An 18,066-nucleotide genomic window follows, 5' to 3' on the forward strand; every position below is an offset into this window, starting at 1 on the left:
CTAGGACTTCACACTGAGTGATGAATTACTGCATTTTTTAGTAGAACTACATTTTATGGACCATGTTCCATAATATTTGAGGCCTGTTAACTTTTACCAAAATTTTAACCAAACAGCAACTTTCTCTATTCTAGAAGTTGTGATGCCAAATCTCCAGTTCTGCTATCAGATAGCTCAACTGAATCTTTGGCAAATTACTTTCATAAAGATGAACAACCTTTATGAAAGCCACTCAAGTCTTCTGAAGAAAACAGTTTACCAGTAGCCAAAAGAATTTTGCATTACAAAAAATAATTATAATAACAAAAGATTTGGTTAAAATTTTGATAAAAGTTAATTGAAGATGTTAAATGTGTCAACAGTTGATGGTAAAAGCTAGCAAGAGATTAGCTTGAAATATAGAAAAATTTTGTCTTTTATCAAAAATAAGGTTGGTTCAAAATAAAGAAAAGTTTTGTTTTTTCCCAATTGCTAAGTAAAATATTGTATAATTAATCTAATTACAGCTAAAATAATATGCTGCAGAAACACCTTTGCTTTAAGACCACCAAACAAGTGGTAGTGGAATTTTCATGTGTATGAAAAGAAAATCAATAAACAGAAAAATGTTTAGAAAGAAAGGTTATAAAGTGAAGATCCTCAGCTTTGTGTACACCTGCCACAGTCTTTGCACCTGCCTGCATACAGCAACTTTTAAGGTGGCTAAGGGAAGGACATTTGTAAAAAAAAAAAAAAAAAAAAAAAAAAAAAAAAAAAAAGAAAGGGACAGTGAAAATACAGATGACTTGTCCAATGCATTCTTGTATTTTACATTTTAAAATTTCAATTATTATTAATTTTACAATTATTTAGGTTCTAGGTTTGGACTTCCTTCAGTTTGTGCCTGTATTCATTTTATATGAGGGATCTGATGGATAATAAATGCTGATTTTGAAGTATCAAGTTGCAATCCTATTGAAGCAGCAGTTTATATATATATATATATAATTTTTTTTTATTGGATAACAGATTTGAGAAAGCATGCATAACTTGGCTGGAATAATTTGGAGAAACAAAAGATGTATTTATTTGACAAAAAAAAAAAAAAAAAAAAAAACATGACTAAAATTAGGTTGGCTTTGAAAGTATGTAAACTTTGTGATTTTTCTTACTGTGATGGGAAAAGTCAGAGGATTTTTCCTAGGGGAAAGGGGGTTGGATTTCTAACAGGAGCCTTGACTCTCCTTTTGCCTGTAACAACATCAAAAAAGTTAGTGCCTTGCATAAATTAAAAAAGCAATCTTGAATTATTATACTTCTTGAGAAGGAGGGTTATTGATTTTACATGAGCATTGTGGAAAAAAAACAGACAATCAGATATATCAAAACACCAGATTTTTGAGATATTTAGGATACTTATCTTTTTGCAACAACGAGGGGGGGGGGGGGTAGTCAAATATAGCCTACAGGATTTTAAAACTAACAGATAATAGAAAACAAACAGAGAATAGAATAAGTAGTCTTCTAATTTTGCAGATTGAAAATCTTTCTATGACACTGGTTTCAACAAGTGTGTGACATGTACACCTTTGTATTAAAATGTATTTTGGAATCCTTGATATTGTAGGGGCTGTTTGTTTAATTTTTAGTCTTATCCTCTGGAACTGCATGTGTCATGTTACCTCTGGAGGCAAAATTTTGAATTGCATTGAAATAGCTACTATTAATTTCTTTTAGATATCATTTGGGGCTGTGAGGTGCCCAGGGGTCACATTGTATTTTGAAAGTGCATCAGATTGCCTTTTGATTGGTTTTGGCTAAAAAAAAGTGCACTAGAACTTTGATTTGTAATCAAGTAATTCCCCATGCATGTTTTCATGACTGTCCATTCTATGCTACTGAACCTTGAAAAAAGCATGGGAGGCATATTGCTCTTCACTAAGTCATCTCCACAACTGATTATAAATATTTATTCTTTTCAAAATATTTGAAAATTCGACAGATCTGTCTCCCATGAATGATTATAAAATTGCAAAGGACCATGTATCATATCAATTTGTCTGTTGCAGCATTGGCAAATAATTTTTTCTTTCACAAATTTTGAAGCTCTAATGAAAACAAAAATGTAGTGGGAAAATCTAGAGACCTAGGTGGTTGTAAAGAAAAACATTAGCATCATGCAATTGAAAAGCACAAGTCACTTGTCACAAGCCACAATTCATTTGTCTTTTTAAAAATATTCAAGTACCAAACACATTCTTTAAAAGTGCTCAATGGATAATAAGTTACATAAACTGTTTCCTTGGAGCATAATCTTGTATAATAAATTAGAAGGAAGACGCTACTGGCATTTTGTTTGCTGATCATAGGCAGCGCTAGCGCGCTGCCTAAGTAAAGAACAATGTGGGCAGTTTTTTTTTTCTACATACCCGGGCACTTCGTATTGAAGGAGTTGTCGTAGAAAGTTCGAAAAGGGCTCATTCGATTGCAAATCGGAGTGGCTAGTGGCCTTTTTAATAGTCGAAAGTGATTGGAGGGCAACTAGCCCCCCCCACGCCCATCCTTCCCCCAAACACCTCGACTCCAAATTTTTAGATATCCATTTGTTCAGCGTAATGGATTTCCAGAAAGAAAATAGCTTTTTGAGGAGGACACTCCCCCACAACCCCTGGGGCAAGGGTTTTAAGTTATGCCCTGGGGGCATATAAGGTTTTTTATAGAAGGCGTTTTCATAGAAACTTCTAAAAAGGCTCATTCGATTGGAAATTCAAATGGCTAGTGCCCATTTTAATAGTCAAAAGGGATTTGAGGGCAACTAGCCCCCCCCCCGCCCATCATTCCCCCAAGCACATCCAATCAAATTTTTGAGACATCCATTTTGTTCAGCATAGTTGATTTCCAGATAGAAAATATTTTTTTCAGGAGGACACTCCCCCACAACCCTTGGGGCAAGGGTTTAAAGCAATAACCTGGGGGCTTGTGATGTTTTTATAGAAAGCGCTTCCATAGAAATTACAAAAAAGGCTCATTTGATTGGAGATTCAAAGGTGCTGTGCCATTTCCCACTTTCGACAGTGATTGGATGGTAAAAAACCCCCCTCTCATTCCCACCTTTTCCCCAAACACATCCAATCAAAATTTTGAGATAGCCATGTTGTTCAATTAAGTTCAAAGTTCTGGAAATTAGGTCTTTGAGGATGACAACCCCCTCACAGCCCTCAGGAAAAGGATTGTAAGTTATGCCCTGGGGGCATATAAAGTTTTTATACAAAGCATTGTTGTAGAAACTTCAAAAAGGGCTCATTGAGAAATGGCTTGTGCCCTTTTTAATAGTCGAAAGTAATTGAATAGCAACAAACACCTCTTCCAAGCCCGTTATTTCCACAAACACATCAGATCAAAATTTTGAGATAGCTATTTTGTTCCACACACTTAAGGTTCAGGAAATTATATTTTTGAGCAGGGCACTCCGTTCACAGTCTTCAGAGCAAGGGTTATAAGTTATGCCCTGGGGGCATATAAGTTTTTTGTGAAATTTTTGTTGTAGAAACTTGAAAAAAACGCTCATTTGATTGGAAATTCAAAGGTCTAGTGCCCTTTTTAATACTCGAAAGTGATTTGAGGGCAACTAGCCCCTCTCTCTCGCCCACCTTTTCCTCTACGTTAGCCCTCATGGCTAGGGTTGTAAGTTATGTCCTGGGGGCATATAAGGTTTTTACTGAACGCGTCGTCGTAGGAACTTCAAAAAGGGCTCATTCGATTGGAATTGAAATTGCTAGTGTCCTTTTTAATAGTCAAAAGGGATTGAACACCCCTTCCACGCCCACCATTTCCCCAAACATAGCCAATCAAAATTTTGCGATAACCATTTTGTTCCACGCAGTTTAATGTTCAGGAAATTATACCTTTGAGCAGGACATTCCCCCCAGAGTCTCCAGGGCAAGTGTTATAAGTTATGCCCTGGGGGTTTTAATTGTTATTGTCTTCATATTTTAATAAGGTTTTTATTGAAATGTTTGTCGTAAAAACTTGAAAAAGGGCTCATTTGATTGGAAATTCAAAGGGCTAGTGCCCTTTTTAATAGTCGAAAGTGATTTGAGGGCAACTAACCCCCCTCTCACACCCAAATTTTCCCCAAACACATTCAATAAAAAATTTTAGAGAGCCATTTTATTCAACGCAGTTCAAAGTTTTTGTAATTAGGTCCTTTAGGATAACAATCCATCCCCCCCCCACAACCCTCAAGAGCAGTGTTTTAAGCTTTGTCTAAGGAATATGTGTGGCCTTTATTGACTGTGGTTTTGTAAATAAGATCAAGAAGGTTTTTTCAATTAAAAATGTAAAGGGCTAGTGCCTTTTTATAAGTAAAAAGTTATTAAAAGGTAAACAACCCCCCTCTCACGCCCACCATTTCCCCAAGCACATCCAATCAAAATTTTGAGATATCCATTTTGTTCATCGTTTTCAAAAGTTCTGGAAATTAGGTCTATTAGGATGATAACCCCATCAGAGCTCTCAGTGCAATGGTTGTAGGTTATGCCCTGAGGGCATATAAGGTTTATATAGAAATTTGTTGTAGAAATTTTAGAAGGGGCTCAATTGATTGGAAATTGAAATTGCAGTTTTTATTGGTGGAAAGTTTGCGGAGAGTAATTAACTCCCCTTCTTACGCCCTCCATTTCCCTAAACATATTCAATCAAAGTTTAGAGATAGTCATTTTGTTCAACGTAGTTGAAAATTCTGGTAATTATGTATTTAAGGATGTCAAACCCCCCAGAGTCTCCAGGGCAAAGGTTTTAAGTTATGCCCTGGGGGCATATAAGATTTTTAACGATAGAGACTCTATGATAAAAACTTCAAAAGGGGCTCATTCAATTGGAAATTGAGAGGGCTAGTGCCCTTTCTAATAGTTGGAAGTGATTGGACAGTAACTAACCCCTTTCTCACGCCCACCATTCCCGCAAACACATCCAATCAAAATTTTCAGATAGCCATTTTGTTCAACGTAGTAGAAAGTTCTGGAAATTAGGTCTGTGAGGATGACAACCCCCCCCCCCTCCCAGACCTCAGGGCAAGGGATTTAAGTTGTGCCTTGGGGGCATTTAAGGTTTTTATTGAAAGTTTTGTTGTAGATACTTCAAAAGTGCTTATCTGATTGGAAATTGAAAGGGCTAGTGCCTTTTTTAATGGTTGAAAGTTATTGGAGAAAGACTAACGCCCCTCTCACGCCCATCATTTTCCATTTCCAGTCTTGGAAAGTGTAAACAAAATCAAATTGAATATTAGATATATAATGATATTAATTGTTGAAAGATCCATCAGTTCCAGATTTTTTTTCACTGTAATTTTTATTTTCATTTTCAATGCTGTAAGAACTGGAAAATAATAAATTTGTAATAGAAAAGTAATTCGTTTTCAGTGAAGCACCAATGACGCAGAAGGCTTTAGGTTTTTACAGTTAAAGAAGGGGGCAGTATCCAAATTTTGTTTGTAGTGAAACTATATTTGTCCTGACCAATCTTGAAAAGAACTAATAAATTAAAATGAATATTTGATGCATAATGATATTAGCTTCTAAAAGCTCATTCTTTGAAGATTTTGCTGTGATTTTAATATTTATTTTCAAAGTTAATCGAAAAAGATCACGTTCTTAACGAAATTAGTTTTCAATAAAGAGTCAATGACGCAGTACATTTTAGGCCTCCGGAATGATATAATACCAAAGCACTTGCTTTCCGTTATTTTTATTCTATTCAAACTTGATTTGCATATTCAATTCATTTATATTTTTACCTTTTGTATGTTTTTTTGCTATGATTGTTTATATAACTTCTGTTCGTTTTGCGTTTCATTTATTCTTTAATAGTAATTTCTGGTCGTTTTGAGTTTGAATTTTAACAGGTATTTGTATCTGCTGAGTTTAAGTTTAAAATTGCCTTTAATTTTCTTTGAAAAACTTATTTTTTGGAAAGTTTTTTTTAATTAATTTTTGTTCGGTTTTTATTCCAAAAATTTTAACTTTTTTGTGGCATGGGGGGGGGGGGTGCTTACTGTCCGATTATTCTTTACTTTAAAAAACGGATCTAGAACTTTCAATTTAAATCGAATGAGGCTTTTTTCAAATTATATACGATTAACTCTTTTATAAAAACATTATATATTAAAAATATACAGCTTGCATAACTTGTGGACAGCGATTGACAACAATGAATGGATTGAAAACATAGCTCCAATAAGGGGGTTTAGACCATTTCACTTGCTGACACAAAGGGATCACGACTGTTTGGAAGTGACCTTAATAGGAATTTGTGTGCCAAAGCAATTTTGCATCTATCACATAGTATTTGTTTTAACCTTATAATTGGATAATTATAATTGATTTCCTATGTGTTCTTCCCATACAAAACCCCTTCCCATAAGTTATAAACCCCCCTTAATAAGTTATGCCCCAGGGCATAACTTACATCGGCTACCCCTGGGCCCTGGTGGGCTGTGTCGACACCGGAGTTTTTTGTTATTAGAACTTTGAATTATTTTAACATAATGTCTATCTCAAAATTTTTATCTGATGCATTTAGGGCGTGGAGGAGGGAGAGGGGCTAGTTGTCCTTCAATCTCTTTTGACTCTTAAAAAGTGAACAAGAACTTTCAATTTTCAATCAAATTAGCCTTTTCAAGTTATAAGCAATTTTCAAGTTTATATGAGCATCCCTTCCATTAGAAATACTATGAAGGATTCGTGGAATCCTTAAATTACAACCCTTGCCCTGAGGGCTTTGGGGAAGTTGTAATCCTCCAAAATGGCTATCTCAAAATTTTGATTGGATGTGTTTGGGGGAATGATGGGCGTGGGGGGGGGGCTATCAATTTGCCCTCCAATCAATTTTGACTATTAAAAAGGGCATTAGCCCTTTGAATTTCCAATTGAATGTGCCTTTTTTGAAGTTTCTACGACAACGCCTTCTATAAAAACTTTATATGTCCCCAGGGCATAACTTAAAACTCTTGCCCTGAGGGTTGCGGGGGAGTTTCCTCCTCAAAAACATATTTTCTATCTGGAAATCAACTACACTGAACAAAATGGCTATCTCAAAAGTTTGATTGGATGTGTTTGGGGAAATGATGGGCGCGGGGGGGGGCTAGTTGCCCTCCAATCACATTCGACTATTAAAAAGGGCACTATCCCTTTAATTTCCAATCGAATGAGCCTGTTTTGCAGTTTCTATGACAACGCCTTCTATAAAAACCCTATGTGCTCCCAGGGCATAACTTAAAACCCTTGCCCTGAGGGTTGTGGGGGAGTGTCCTCCTCAAAAATATATTTTCAATCTGGAAATCAACTACGCTGAACAAAAATGGCTATCTCAAAATTTTAATTGGATGTGTTTGGGGGAATGATGGGCGGCGGGGTGGGGGCTAGTTGCCCTCCAATCACCTTTGACTATTAAAAAGGGCACTAGTACTTTGAATTTCCTATCGAATGAGCCTTTTTTGAAGTTTCTGTGACAACGCCTTCTATAAAAGCCTTACATGCCCCCTGGGAATAACTTAAAACCCATGCCCTGAGGGTTTTGCGGGATTGTCCTCCTCAAAAACATATTTTCTATCTGAAAATGAACTAGGCTGAACGTAATGGCTGTCTCAAAATTTTGATTGGATGTGGTTTGGGGAATGATGGGCCTGGGGGGGGGGGGGCGAGTTGCCCTCCAATCACTTTCAACTATTAAAAAGGACACTAGCCTTTTGAATTTCCAATGGAATGAGCCTTTTTTTTTAAGTTTCTACGAGAACGCCTTCTATAAAAACCTTATATGCCCCCAGGGCATAACTTAAAATCCTTGCCCTAAGGGTTGGGGGGGAGTTTCCTCCTCAAAAACATATTTTCTCTATGGAAACAAACTATGCTGAAGAAAATAGCTATCTCAAAATTTTGATTGGCGGTATTTGGGGGACTGATTGCCGTGGGGGGGGGGGGGCTAGGTGCACTCCAATCACTTTCGACTATTAAAAAAGGCACTAGCCCTTTAATTTCCAATTGAATGAGCCTGTTTTGAAGTTTCTACGACAACGCCTTCTATAAAAACCTTATATGCCCCCAGGGCATAACTTAAAACACTTGCCCTGAGGGTTGTGGGGGAGTGTCGTCCTCAAAAATATTTTTTTTATCTGGAAATCAACTACGCTTAACAAAATGGCTATCTGAAAATTTTGTTTGGATGTGTTTGGGGAAATGATGGGCATAGGGGGGACGGGGGCTAGTTACACTCCAATCACTTTCGACTATTAAAAAGGGCACTAGCACTTTAATTTCCAAGCGAATGAGCATGTTTTGAATTTTCTATGACAACGCCTTCTATAAAAACCTTATAGACAATCAGTGTATAACTTAAAACCCGGGCCCTGAGGGTTTTGGGGGAGTGATCTCCTCAAACACGAGTTTTCTATTTGGAAATTTTAGATGCTGAACAAAATGGCTATCTAAAAATGATAATCGGGTATGATGGGGGGAATGGCGGGTGTGGGGGGGGGGGGGGGCTAGTTTCCCACCAATCAATTTCGACTATTAAAAATGGCACTAGCCCTTTGAATTTCCAATCGATTGACCCTGTTTTGAAGTTTCTATGACAACGCCTAGTATAAAAACCTTATATGCCCCCAGGGCATATCTTAAACCCCTTGCCCTGAAGGTTCTGGGGGAGTGTCCTCCTCAAAAACATATTTTCCATCTGGAATTCTACTACACTGAACAAAATGGCTATCTCAAAATTTTGATCGGATGTGTTTGGGGAAATGATGGGCGTGGGGGGGGGGCTAGTTGCACTCCAATCACTTTCAACTATTAAAAAGGACATTAGCCCTTTAATTTTTTCAATCAAATAAGCACGTTTTGAAGTTCCTACAACAATACTTTCTGTAAAAACCTTACATGCCCTCAGGTTATATCTTATAACCCTTGACCCGAAGGTTATGGAGGAGTGTCCTCCTCCAAAATATATTTTATATCGGGAAATCAACTACGCTGAACAAAATGGCTATCTCAAAATTTTGATTGGATGTGTTTGGGGGAATGATGGGCGTGGGGTGGGGGGGGGGCTAGTTGCCCTCCAATCATTTTCGACTATTAAAAAGGGCACTAGAACTCTCAATTTCCAATCGAATGAGCCCCCTTTAAAGCTTCTACGGCGACCCCTTCCATATGAAGTGCCTCTGGAAAAAAATAAATAAATAATAAGACATTGGAGCTGTATGGCCTTTATAGGCAACGCTACAGCGTTGCCTCTGACTAACTGCAAGTTTTCATTTCTTGGGCCTTACAACAGACATTTTGTTGGATAAATAATTGACTACATTTGGAATCTCAGCTTGACATAACAAGTCATTTTAAGCAAAAGGAAAACCAAACTAGTTTCAAATTTTCAGGTATTTTTCTGGTTTTAATTAAAAAAAAACTATTATCATTGCTCAGACACATAAATATTTTGGCAGTTAAATAAAATTATTTTATTCAAAATTTTTCAGGAATTATTCCAGTTTTACATAACTATGTCTACAAGCTTCTTATAATGGTAAAAGGTCTTTGTAAAAATATAGATTTTATTTTAAATATTTTGTGTTAATTACAAAAGCACATAGATGTGACAAATTCCTGATGCAAATAACATGAGCTATAAAATGTTTTATTGAAAAATGCACTTAAAAAATTGATTATATTAAAAAAAAAAAAATTTAATTACGAACGATTTTTAACCACAACAATTTTATTTAAAATGAGCCATTTAACAGGTCTCTATGATATTCCAGTGCCAAGCTATCTGTGGAAAAAGACAGAGAGAAAAAAAGCTGCCATATATGCAGAATATTATGGGTGCAGCCACTTTTTTATTTTCAAGCCAATATATTAATTGTTAATGAGTTAATTTTCTTCTTCTTCTATTTCACAGCAGGCAGGCTTTTCAGTAATACTATTTAGCCGTTTTCCTTTTGCTTCACTCTGTGGGCTACAGTGCTACTGGCTTGATTGCCTCTTATTTATTAGATATTTTAAGATATTTTTCAGTAGATCTTTCAACTCAAGGAGTTCAAATATAAGATGATAGATTTCGATTTCTATGCTCTGTGTGCAGGTATAGTTGGCTAGGCTCTTGGCTGATAGTGAGATTTTGTGGTGTTTGAAGCATTTTAACAGTTTACAAAGCAAGGTATGTTGTGCAGACTGCAAGAAAGTTTAGTCCATTTGTTCCAGAACGAATTCTATGATAAATTTTGGAAAAATACTTATTGGGAAAGGGGGAAAGGCTAGGATTATTCTTATTAAATGTAGTATCTGATAGTCTCCATTGGTAAATATCTCTAATGGGGATTGGTCTCCCACTTGGCTGGTCAATATATATAGCATTTTTTGCTATTTCATTAACCTGATGATTAACACCTGTACTAGAGTGGCTAGGAATATACTAAAGATGAGACCTAATGCCACTCGAAGCAATCTTATCAATAATACTAAAACAATGATAAGTGTCAATGTGCAACTTATACTGAAGAGCTAAGGTCACTAACTCCAAGCTTGATAAAGAGTCAGAATAGACTAAAATATTTTTTGAATTAGCAATCAAAGGTTGGCTTTCCATAAGGTGTTCTAATGCCATGATTATAGCATTTAACTCAGCAGACATTATGGATACATTATTATACAATCTCTCACCCATTGCAATTTTCAGGTGAGGAAGGAAAACACCACTTGCTACATTCTCATTTATTTTTGACCCATCAACAAATATTTGGAAGTGGTTTTTATAAGTAATTGTATTAATTTCAGCAATTTTTTTTTCTGGACAAAAGCAATGGGGGTTAAATCTTTATTCTACTTTGAGAAATCAGTGTTCATTATGGGAATTGACCAATTCCATGGTGGGGATTGGGGAAAGTAGGTGAAACAGACTTTGCCGGTGCAGGGAACTTCTTCTGAATATTGGCATACTCATCTGCAATGCCTCTATACATGGCAGGGTTTCTTAACCAATTATGTAGGGTGTGTGAGCTATTTGATTCAATTTTTGTAAGATGTTTTGTCAAGAGAAAGCTACGTCTCTCCCTTATTGTTGTTAATCCATTTTCCATAAGCAGAAACTTGGTGCTTGTGGGTTTCCTAAGACCAAATATGAGACGTATTATATCATTTTGCATTGTTTCAACTTTTTGCATCTGGGTCTGTGCACATGCACCATAGACAATGAGCCCATAGTCAATGTGGGGTCTTATATGTGATTTAAAAAACTGGAGTAAGGTTTTCTCCTTACATCCCCAGGGTGTGGAAAGAAGTCTTTTTAGTATATTTGTTTTTCTATGGCATTTTTTTATTGTGTTAGAAATGTGGAGGTGGAAATTACGTTTTTGGTTCAACGTTAGTAACTAACCCCTCTCTCACGCCCACCATTCACTTAAACACATCCAATCAAAATTTTCAGATAGCTATTTTGTTCAAAGTATTTGAAAGTTTTGGAAAATTAGGTCTGTGAAGATTACAACCCCCCCCCCCAGCCCTCAGGGCGCGGGGTTTAAGTTATCTCCTAGGGAGAGATAAGGTTTTTATTGAAAGCGTTGTCGTAGAAACTTCAAAAGGGTTCACTTGATTGGAAATTGAAAGGGCTAGTGCCTTTTTTAATGGTTGAAAGTTATTGGAGAAAGACTAACGCCCCTCTCACGCCCATCATTTTCCATTTCCAGTCTTGGAAAGTGTAAACAAAATCAAATTGAATATTAGATATATAATGATATTAATTGTTGAAAGATCCATCAGTTCAAGATTTTTTTTCACTGTAATTTTTATTTTCATTTTCAATGCTGTAAGAACTGGAAAAAATTATCCAATCAAATTTTCCCAGACACATCCAATCAAAATTTTGAGATAGCCATTTTGTTTAACGTAGTTGAAAGTTCTGGAAATTAGGTCTTAGAGGATGACAACCACCCTCACAGCCCATAGGGTAAGAGTTGTAATTTATGCCCTGTGGGCATATAAGGAGTTTATAGGAAGTGTCGTCGTAGAAACTCAAAAAGGGCTCATTTGATTGGAAATCGAAATTCGTAGTGCCCTTTTTAATAGTCGAAAGTCATTGGAAGGCTTGACATTTTTATAGTAAAGATAGATGTGGGTATAATGTATAATTTTGTTGTTGTCGTTGTTCAGACCAGGGCACTGTGTATCAAAGGAGTTGTTGTAGGAACTTGAAAAGGGCTCATTCTATTGAAAATAGAAATGGCTGATGCCCTTTTTAATAGTCAAAAGTGATTGGAGGAAAACTAATCCCCCTCCCACACCCAACCACCCATTTGACTATATGTTTAAAAAATAAATTTTTCCTTAAGATTAAATCAAAATGCACTGTATTAATGGTAATTCCCAATAAGGCATCTCAGCAGTATCCCAAGAACGACTGAGGGTTTTATGTTAAAACTTGTGGGGCAGCTTCTGTTCTTAAGATTTAACCAAATCAAAATAGCGTAAGTGTATCCAAGCTATCAAAGAAAGTAAACAGATTTTTTTGCGAATGGTATCAAGTTTTCCATTTCAGGTCAACTAGACGAGGCATGAAATTAAATTAAACACTTCTATTTGTGTTCAGATTTTTAAGAGGGTATATATTGTTAAAAATTGCTGAAATTTTTTCTCCAGCATACAAAAAGCATGCCAAACTTTAAATCTTTTAAAAAAACGAAAAGATTTAAAGTATTATTTTCTTTTCCTCTTAAAATACTATGTCAGTTTAGAACGAACAGTACTTAATTAAAAAACCTTTTCCACAAGATAAATTTTTCAAACAAAATTAAATAACCCCTTTAAACGAAAAATTAGCAAAACTCCAATCAAATAATCTATCAAGTATAAAACTACCACAAACCGCCATTAGTAAATAAATGAAACCCAAAACGAACATAAAGTAAAACAAATAACCGAGTCCAAACTCAAAACGAGCAGAAATTAACATGAGTTGGGCTCAAAACTTCTACGCCTTCCCAAGGCCAGAACATAATTGGTACATTACTGAAAAAAAAAACACAAATGAATTCGCATTGTCAGTTTAATATACAAATACTGTTATCTAGTTATCAAAATATTAATATTATTTGATCTATTAAAGTTATAAAAGTAAAAACATTTATATTTTTTTCAGTAACGTGCAAATTATGTTCTGGCCTTGGGAAGGCATAGAGGTTTTGAACCCAACTTATGTTAATTTCTGCTTGTTTTGAGTTTTACTCGGTTGTTTATTGTAATTTCTGTTCGTTTTGGGTTTCATTTATTTATCGATGCTCATTTGGGGTAGTTTCATGATTTGTAGATTATTTGATTTTAGTTTTGCTCATTTTTTGTTTAATGGAGTTCTTTACTTTTCTTTGAAAAATTTATTTTCTGGAAAAAGTTTTTTTTTAATTAATTCTTTAAATGACTAAGTATCAGACAATTGAACAGGATAGATAGGGGTTACCCCTTTGCCAAGGTTTGGGCCAAAGAACTTCACGGGAAAATTTGAGGGCATACATGTATCATTTTAATTTTCATTTAAATAATTGTATTGTTCAGATTATTTGATAACTAATGTGCTTTCTGTACTTTTTACTGTGGCAGAAATCTTGGCAACTCCCAAATATTCTACCCTTTGAGATACACTAATGTAAAGAAAAAAACAGTAAAAATGAAGAAGAAAACATAATACAAAGATCAAAATATTAATAAAATAAATAAGAAAACCTCCTAGCAAGGATACAAAAGTATTTTGAAACAGTAATTCAAGATTTTTATTTAAAAAAAAAAAAAAAAAATTAAAATGCAGATCATCAGTTTACAATTTACAAATAGTTATTGGCTATTTTGCTTTTGACTCTGACAATAAGAGTGATTTTATAGTTATCTTAATGGCATAGTTAAAGCCACAGCTTAATTTTCCTGAACCTTATTGCTGCTATTTGTTAATTTAAAATATTATTTTACATACTTTAGAAGTAGATAGTAAATTACCTTTATTGCTCGATACAATTAATTAAGTGACACATATAGCATATCAACCACTGTATGTGCTTAGAACGATTCTTCAGGCTTGACCATTTAGCTCCTAGAAGGACAGACAGACGAAGCATTTGTGGAATCAGACGAAGTTGGGCTTGGAAATTATCAGCGCTCTTAAGAAATTTGGCTTTAAGTGATCACCTTATTGGCTAATTTTTGCAATCCAACTTCTCACAGATCTATCATCTTCCTCAATACAAGTGTCAAAGACCTTTGATGCTGTGCAAAAAATAAATACCTGATTCCTGCCCTGCCACATTTACATTTGAGTGTAAGCATTATAGTAGTCATTTAACTTCACAGTAGGTAGTTTTGTTCGGATTCATGGGGAAGATGTGTGTGCTAACGTCTGTGCCTTTGGTGACTAAACGCTACAATGAGTTTTTTATAGTAATAGCAGTTAGGTTTCTATGTGCATTGCCCATTGTTGTCCTAATTTGAAATCTCTACCTATCTTTGCAGGTTATTGGATGAGTTTTTTCCGATGTTTCTTAATAAGTAATCCTTGGACTTTTGCTAAGCGGAATTACAGAACTATGAAAATAGACCCCTTGCTATTGCCTCCTGCTAATGTGAGAGGGATGGAAGTCTTAAACAGAGAAGCTTTTTCGAAGAAAATACTTGTTCCCTATGTTGATTTGCCTGTAGGGGAAGAAATGAATCATGCTATAAAGGCTTTGAAAGGATACATACTGAAGCTACCTAGGTTGGATCCGGTCTTTAACACTGAGAATAACAAAAAGGGAGTTTTCCTTAACCCAAGTAAATTTAGTGATTTTTCTTCTCTGATTGAAGAAGATAGAAAAATATTGGAACATAGCTGCATTACTGAAGACAATTTTGGAGTGAAAGAGCTTTTTATTGGCTATGAACAGTTTAAGTTAGATGATATATTGAATGCTATTCTTGGGGGTGATGAAGGCTGTAAAAGTTACACTAGAGTTGGCCACATTATTCATTTAAATTTGAAAGACCACCTTTTAGAATATAGAAACTTAATTGGACAAGTTATTTTAGATAAGATTAAAGGTATTCGCTGTGTTGTCAATAAAACTAATATTATTGATAACACATACAGGAATTTTGAAATGGAAATAATTGCTGGTGAAAACGATATGCTGACAACCGTGTCTGAGAATAGGTGCTGCTTTACATTTGATTTTTCAAAGGTTTATTGGAATTCGAGACTATCCACCGAACATGAAAGACTTGTACAGAAGTTTGAGCCCAAGTCGGTAATTTATGATGTCTGTGCTGGTGTTGGACCATTTTCTATCCCAGCCGCAAAACTAAAGAATTGTGATGTTATAGCCAATGATTTAAATCCTGAGTCTGTGAAATGGCTCTCAGAAAATGTGGTAAAAAATAAAGTTAGTCAAAAGGTGAAAATAAACAATTTGGATGGCTCTGTATTCCTTAGGACTGTGTTTAAAGAGGAGTTCTTAAAAAGGTCAGAAACCAGCTTGTTTAAATCTCATATTATAATGAATTTGCCAGCAATGGCTGTTGAATTTCTTCCTGCATTTCAAGAAATCTTTGCTGGTGTATCAATAAAAGATGACATTGAAATGCCAATTGTACACGTATATACGTTTGTTAAAGGAGATTCTGACTATCTATGTCAAGCAGTTAAATTAGTAGAGACTAAATTAGGAACCACTCTGGATGGTAATCTACTTGAATCTTTCAGTGTACGAAATGTTGCTCCAAATAAGGAAATGATTCGTGTTTCCTTCAGACTGCCTAGAAGTATAATATACGATTATGAATCTTTGATAGAGCCCCTTGAGAAAAAAATAAAAGTTTGAAATGAAATCTATGTTTTTGTATAGTTTACTGATTTCAGTGTCTTTTCTGGTGGATTGGAGATGTGACAATTGAGTGAGTGTAAAATAAGTTCTGACAATCACATTAGAAATGATTGAAAAGGATTGTAAGTAATGCCCATTGTTGTCCTAATTTGAAATCTCTACCTATCTTTGCAGGTTATTGGATGAGTTTTTTCCGATGTTTCTTAATAAGTAATCCTTGGACTTTTGCTAAGCGGAATTACAGAACTATGAAAATAGACCCCTTGCTATTGCCTCCTGCTAATGTGAGAGGGATGGAAGTCTTAAACAGAGAAGCTTTTTCGAAGAAAATACCACTACAAAATATTGCGGGTCAATATTTGTTGGTCACTAGCTCTTTTATCTATATATTACCCTACAAACTCATCCCTGGGAATATACATCTTTTTATGGAAGCACTAGGCTCCCCCCTTCCCTTGGTGTACCCAGGGTAAATCATGAAGGACTTTACATTTGGTGAACCAATTTCACATTTTTATTATGGTTGAAAAGATTCAACCATATTTTTTTCAATTCATTTTTACAATAGGTTGAAAAATGTATTGTTTAGTGTTTGCAAAAACCCTACAGTCCATGACTGTGCACAAATTAAGAGAAAAAACACTTTGCACAACAAGAATGTATACGCTAATATAAATAATAAATAAAACATACTTTATAAGCGCTAAAAGAAGCTAAGCTTCTCTCTGGATTCAACATTTCAAACGCCTAAATATTTTCAATATCATTGTCCAACTGTGACTAGTCAAAAAGGACTTTAGAATGCAAATCCTGTAATCTCTCACATAACATAATTGAAACCAAGTAGGCTCTATTTCTGTTGGTAAAGACCTAAGTAAAAATGCATGCTTGCCTGATTGCACAAATAAGTTATAAAAATGCTCAGGATGTATTTTCGCCATTACGCTTAAAGGTCGTATTTGACATTTTCGTACTTCTGAGATAATTGCCTAAAATTGTTTGGTAAGCTGTTAGTGAAGGAAGGATCAGCAGGGAAATGTGTGTTCAATCATACTTTGAATAAAACAAAAATGTGTGTTTTGAGCTTGTCATCCCACGATTTTGCTAAATTGGACCAGTTGGCCTATGAAGTTGATATGACATTTACTTGTAAATGGAATTTTAGCCTTATTTCACATAGGAGATTTTGCTGCAATGAACGTCAAGTCATTTACTTCTTTTGTTTTTTGGCTAATAAACGGAAACTATGACAAGTTCAAAGACATGCAACACTTAAAAATGTTCGAGGTGATTTTTTTTTCAACCTCTGACTCATTAGAGCACCCCTGGTTGCCTCTGAGAAAGGAAGACATGTAAAGTACTCATAGTAAGTTCTTAGAATAATAAGAGTATGGCATAGGGGGTTTAGGTTCTTCTATTTCGCTGCGAAAAAAAGAATTGGTCGTTTGTATTCACCTATTTTCTATTTCTCAAAGCAGTGTTAGTTCTTATATATTTGAACTAGCTGTTTAGGCCATAAATAAGCTGTTCTAAACAGGTTTACTCAAATTCGTTATAATGAATCATGAGTTGCAAAGAGTATAAAGTTGTTTGGCCTGGTTCGGGTTTGTATTCTTTGTCTTCGTCAGACCTTTCGATATGTGATAAGATTCAGCAATATCCAATATTTTGTATGGCTGGATGCAAATGCAAGCTGCATCAGCAATGTCCTGACGGATTTGCAAAAGAGGAAGTGGTGTGAAACATTGAAAGATTGTTTTGTTTCCCGATGTCCTGTTAATCAGACAAGACACAAGAATCGAAGAAATAAAAGTATGCACCAATATGATGCATGTGCCTAGGACTTCATCTGGGGGGAAGGGCGGGGATCCAAATTTGGAGTAGAGAAAAGTCCCATTGTGTGTAAACTTCAACTAGAGGGGAATTCTAAGATCTTGTGCTGTTGTAGAGTTAGATACATTCAAGTTTTGCTTATATACCCTAAAACTGCTCTCTGCTCAAATTTCTTACAAAGCAAAAGGTTACATACAGTCAGAACTAAGATTTAAAAGTACAGTGTTTATTTGCACAAACTTGGACACTTAGTCCAGTTAACTGGAAATAACCCAAAGTGATGACTCTAATAAGAAAACTAAAATTTCTTACCTGGTGCAAAGGAGCTATATCATGGTGTTGCAATTTTTTCGATTGTCATTTCCCTTTGAAAAGTA

General features: G+C 35.3%; 1 protein-coding gene across 3 annotated transcripts in view; it reads left to right on the plus strand.

Moving 5' to 3' along the window:
• The window catches only part of LOC148948620 (tRNA (guanine(37)-N(1))-methyltransferase), a 48,080-nt gene extending 30,897 nt beyond the window's left edge, over positions 1-17,183 (plus strand). For all 3 annotated transcript variants that reach the window (XM_089094016.1, XM_089094017.1, XM_089094018.1), the window contains exon 2: positions 14,508-17,183. In XM_089094016.1, coding sequence (XP_088950142.1) covers positions 14,516-15,853 — 1,338 coding nt within the window. In that variant the 5' untranslated portion in view covers positions 14,508-14,515 and the 3' untranslated portion in view covers positions 15,854-17,183. The remainder of the gene's footprint in view (positions 1-14,507) is intronic.
• Positions 17,184-18,066: the final 883 nt, after the last annotated feature.

This window comes from Artemia sp. Qi Xiang Cuo, chromosome 9 (genome assembly GCF_049724085.1).
Source record: "Artemia sp. Qi Xiang Cuo chromosome 9, ASM4972408v1, whole genome shotgun sequence".
NCBI lineage: Eukaryota > Metazoa > Arthropoda > Branchiopoda > Anostraca > Artemiidae > Artemia > Artemia sp. Qi Xiang Cuo.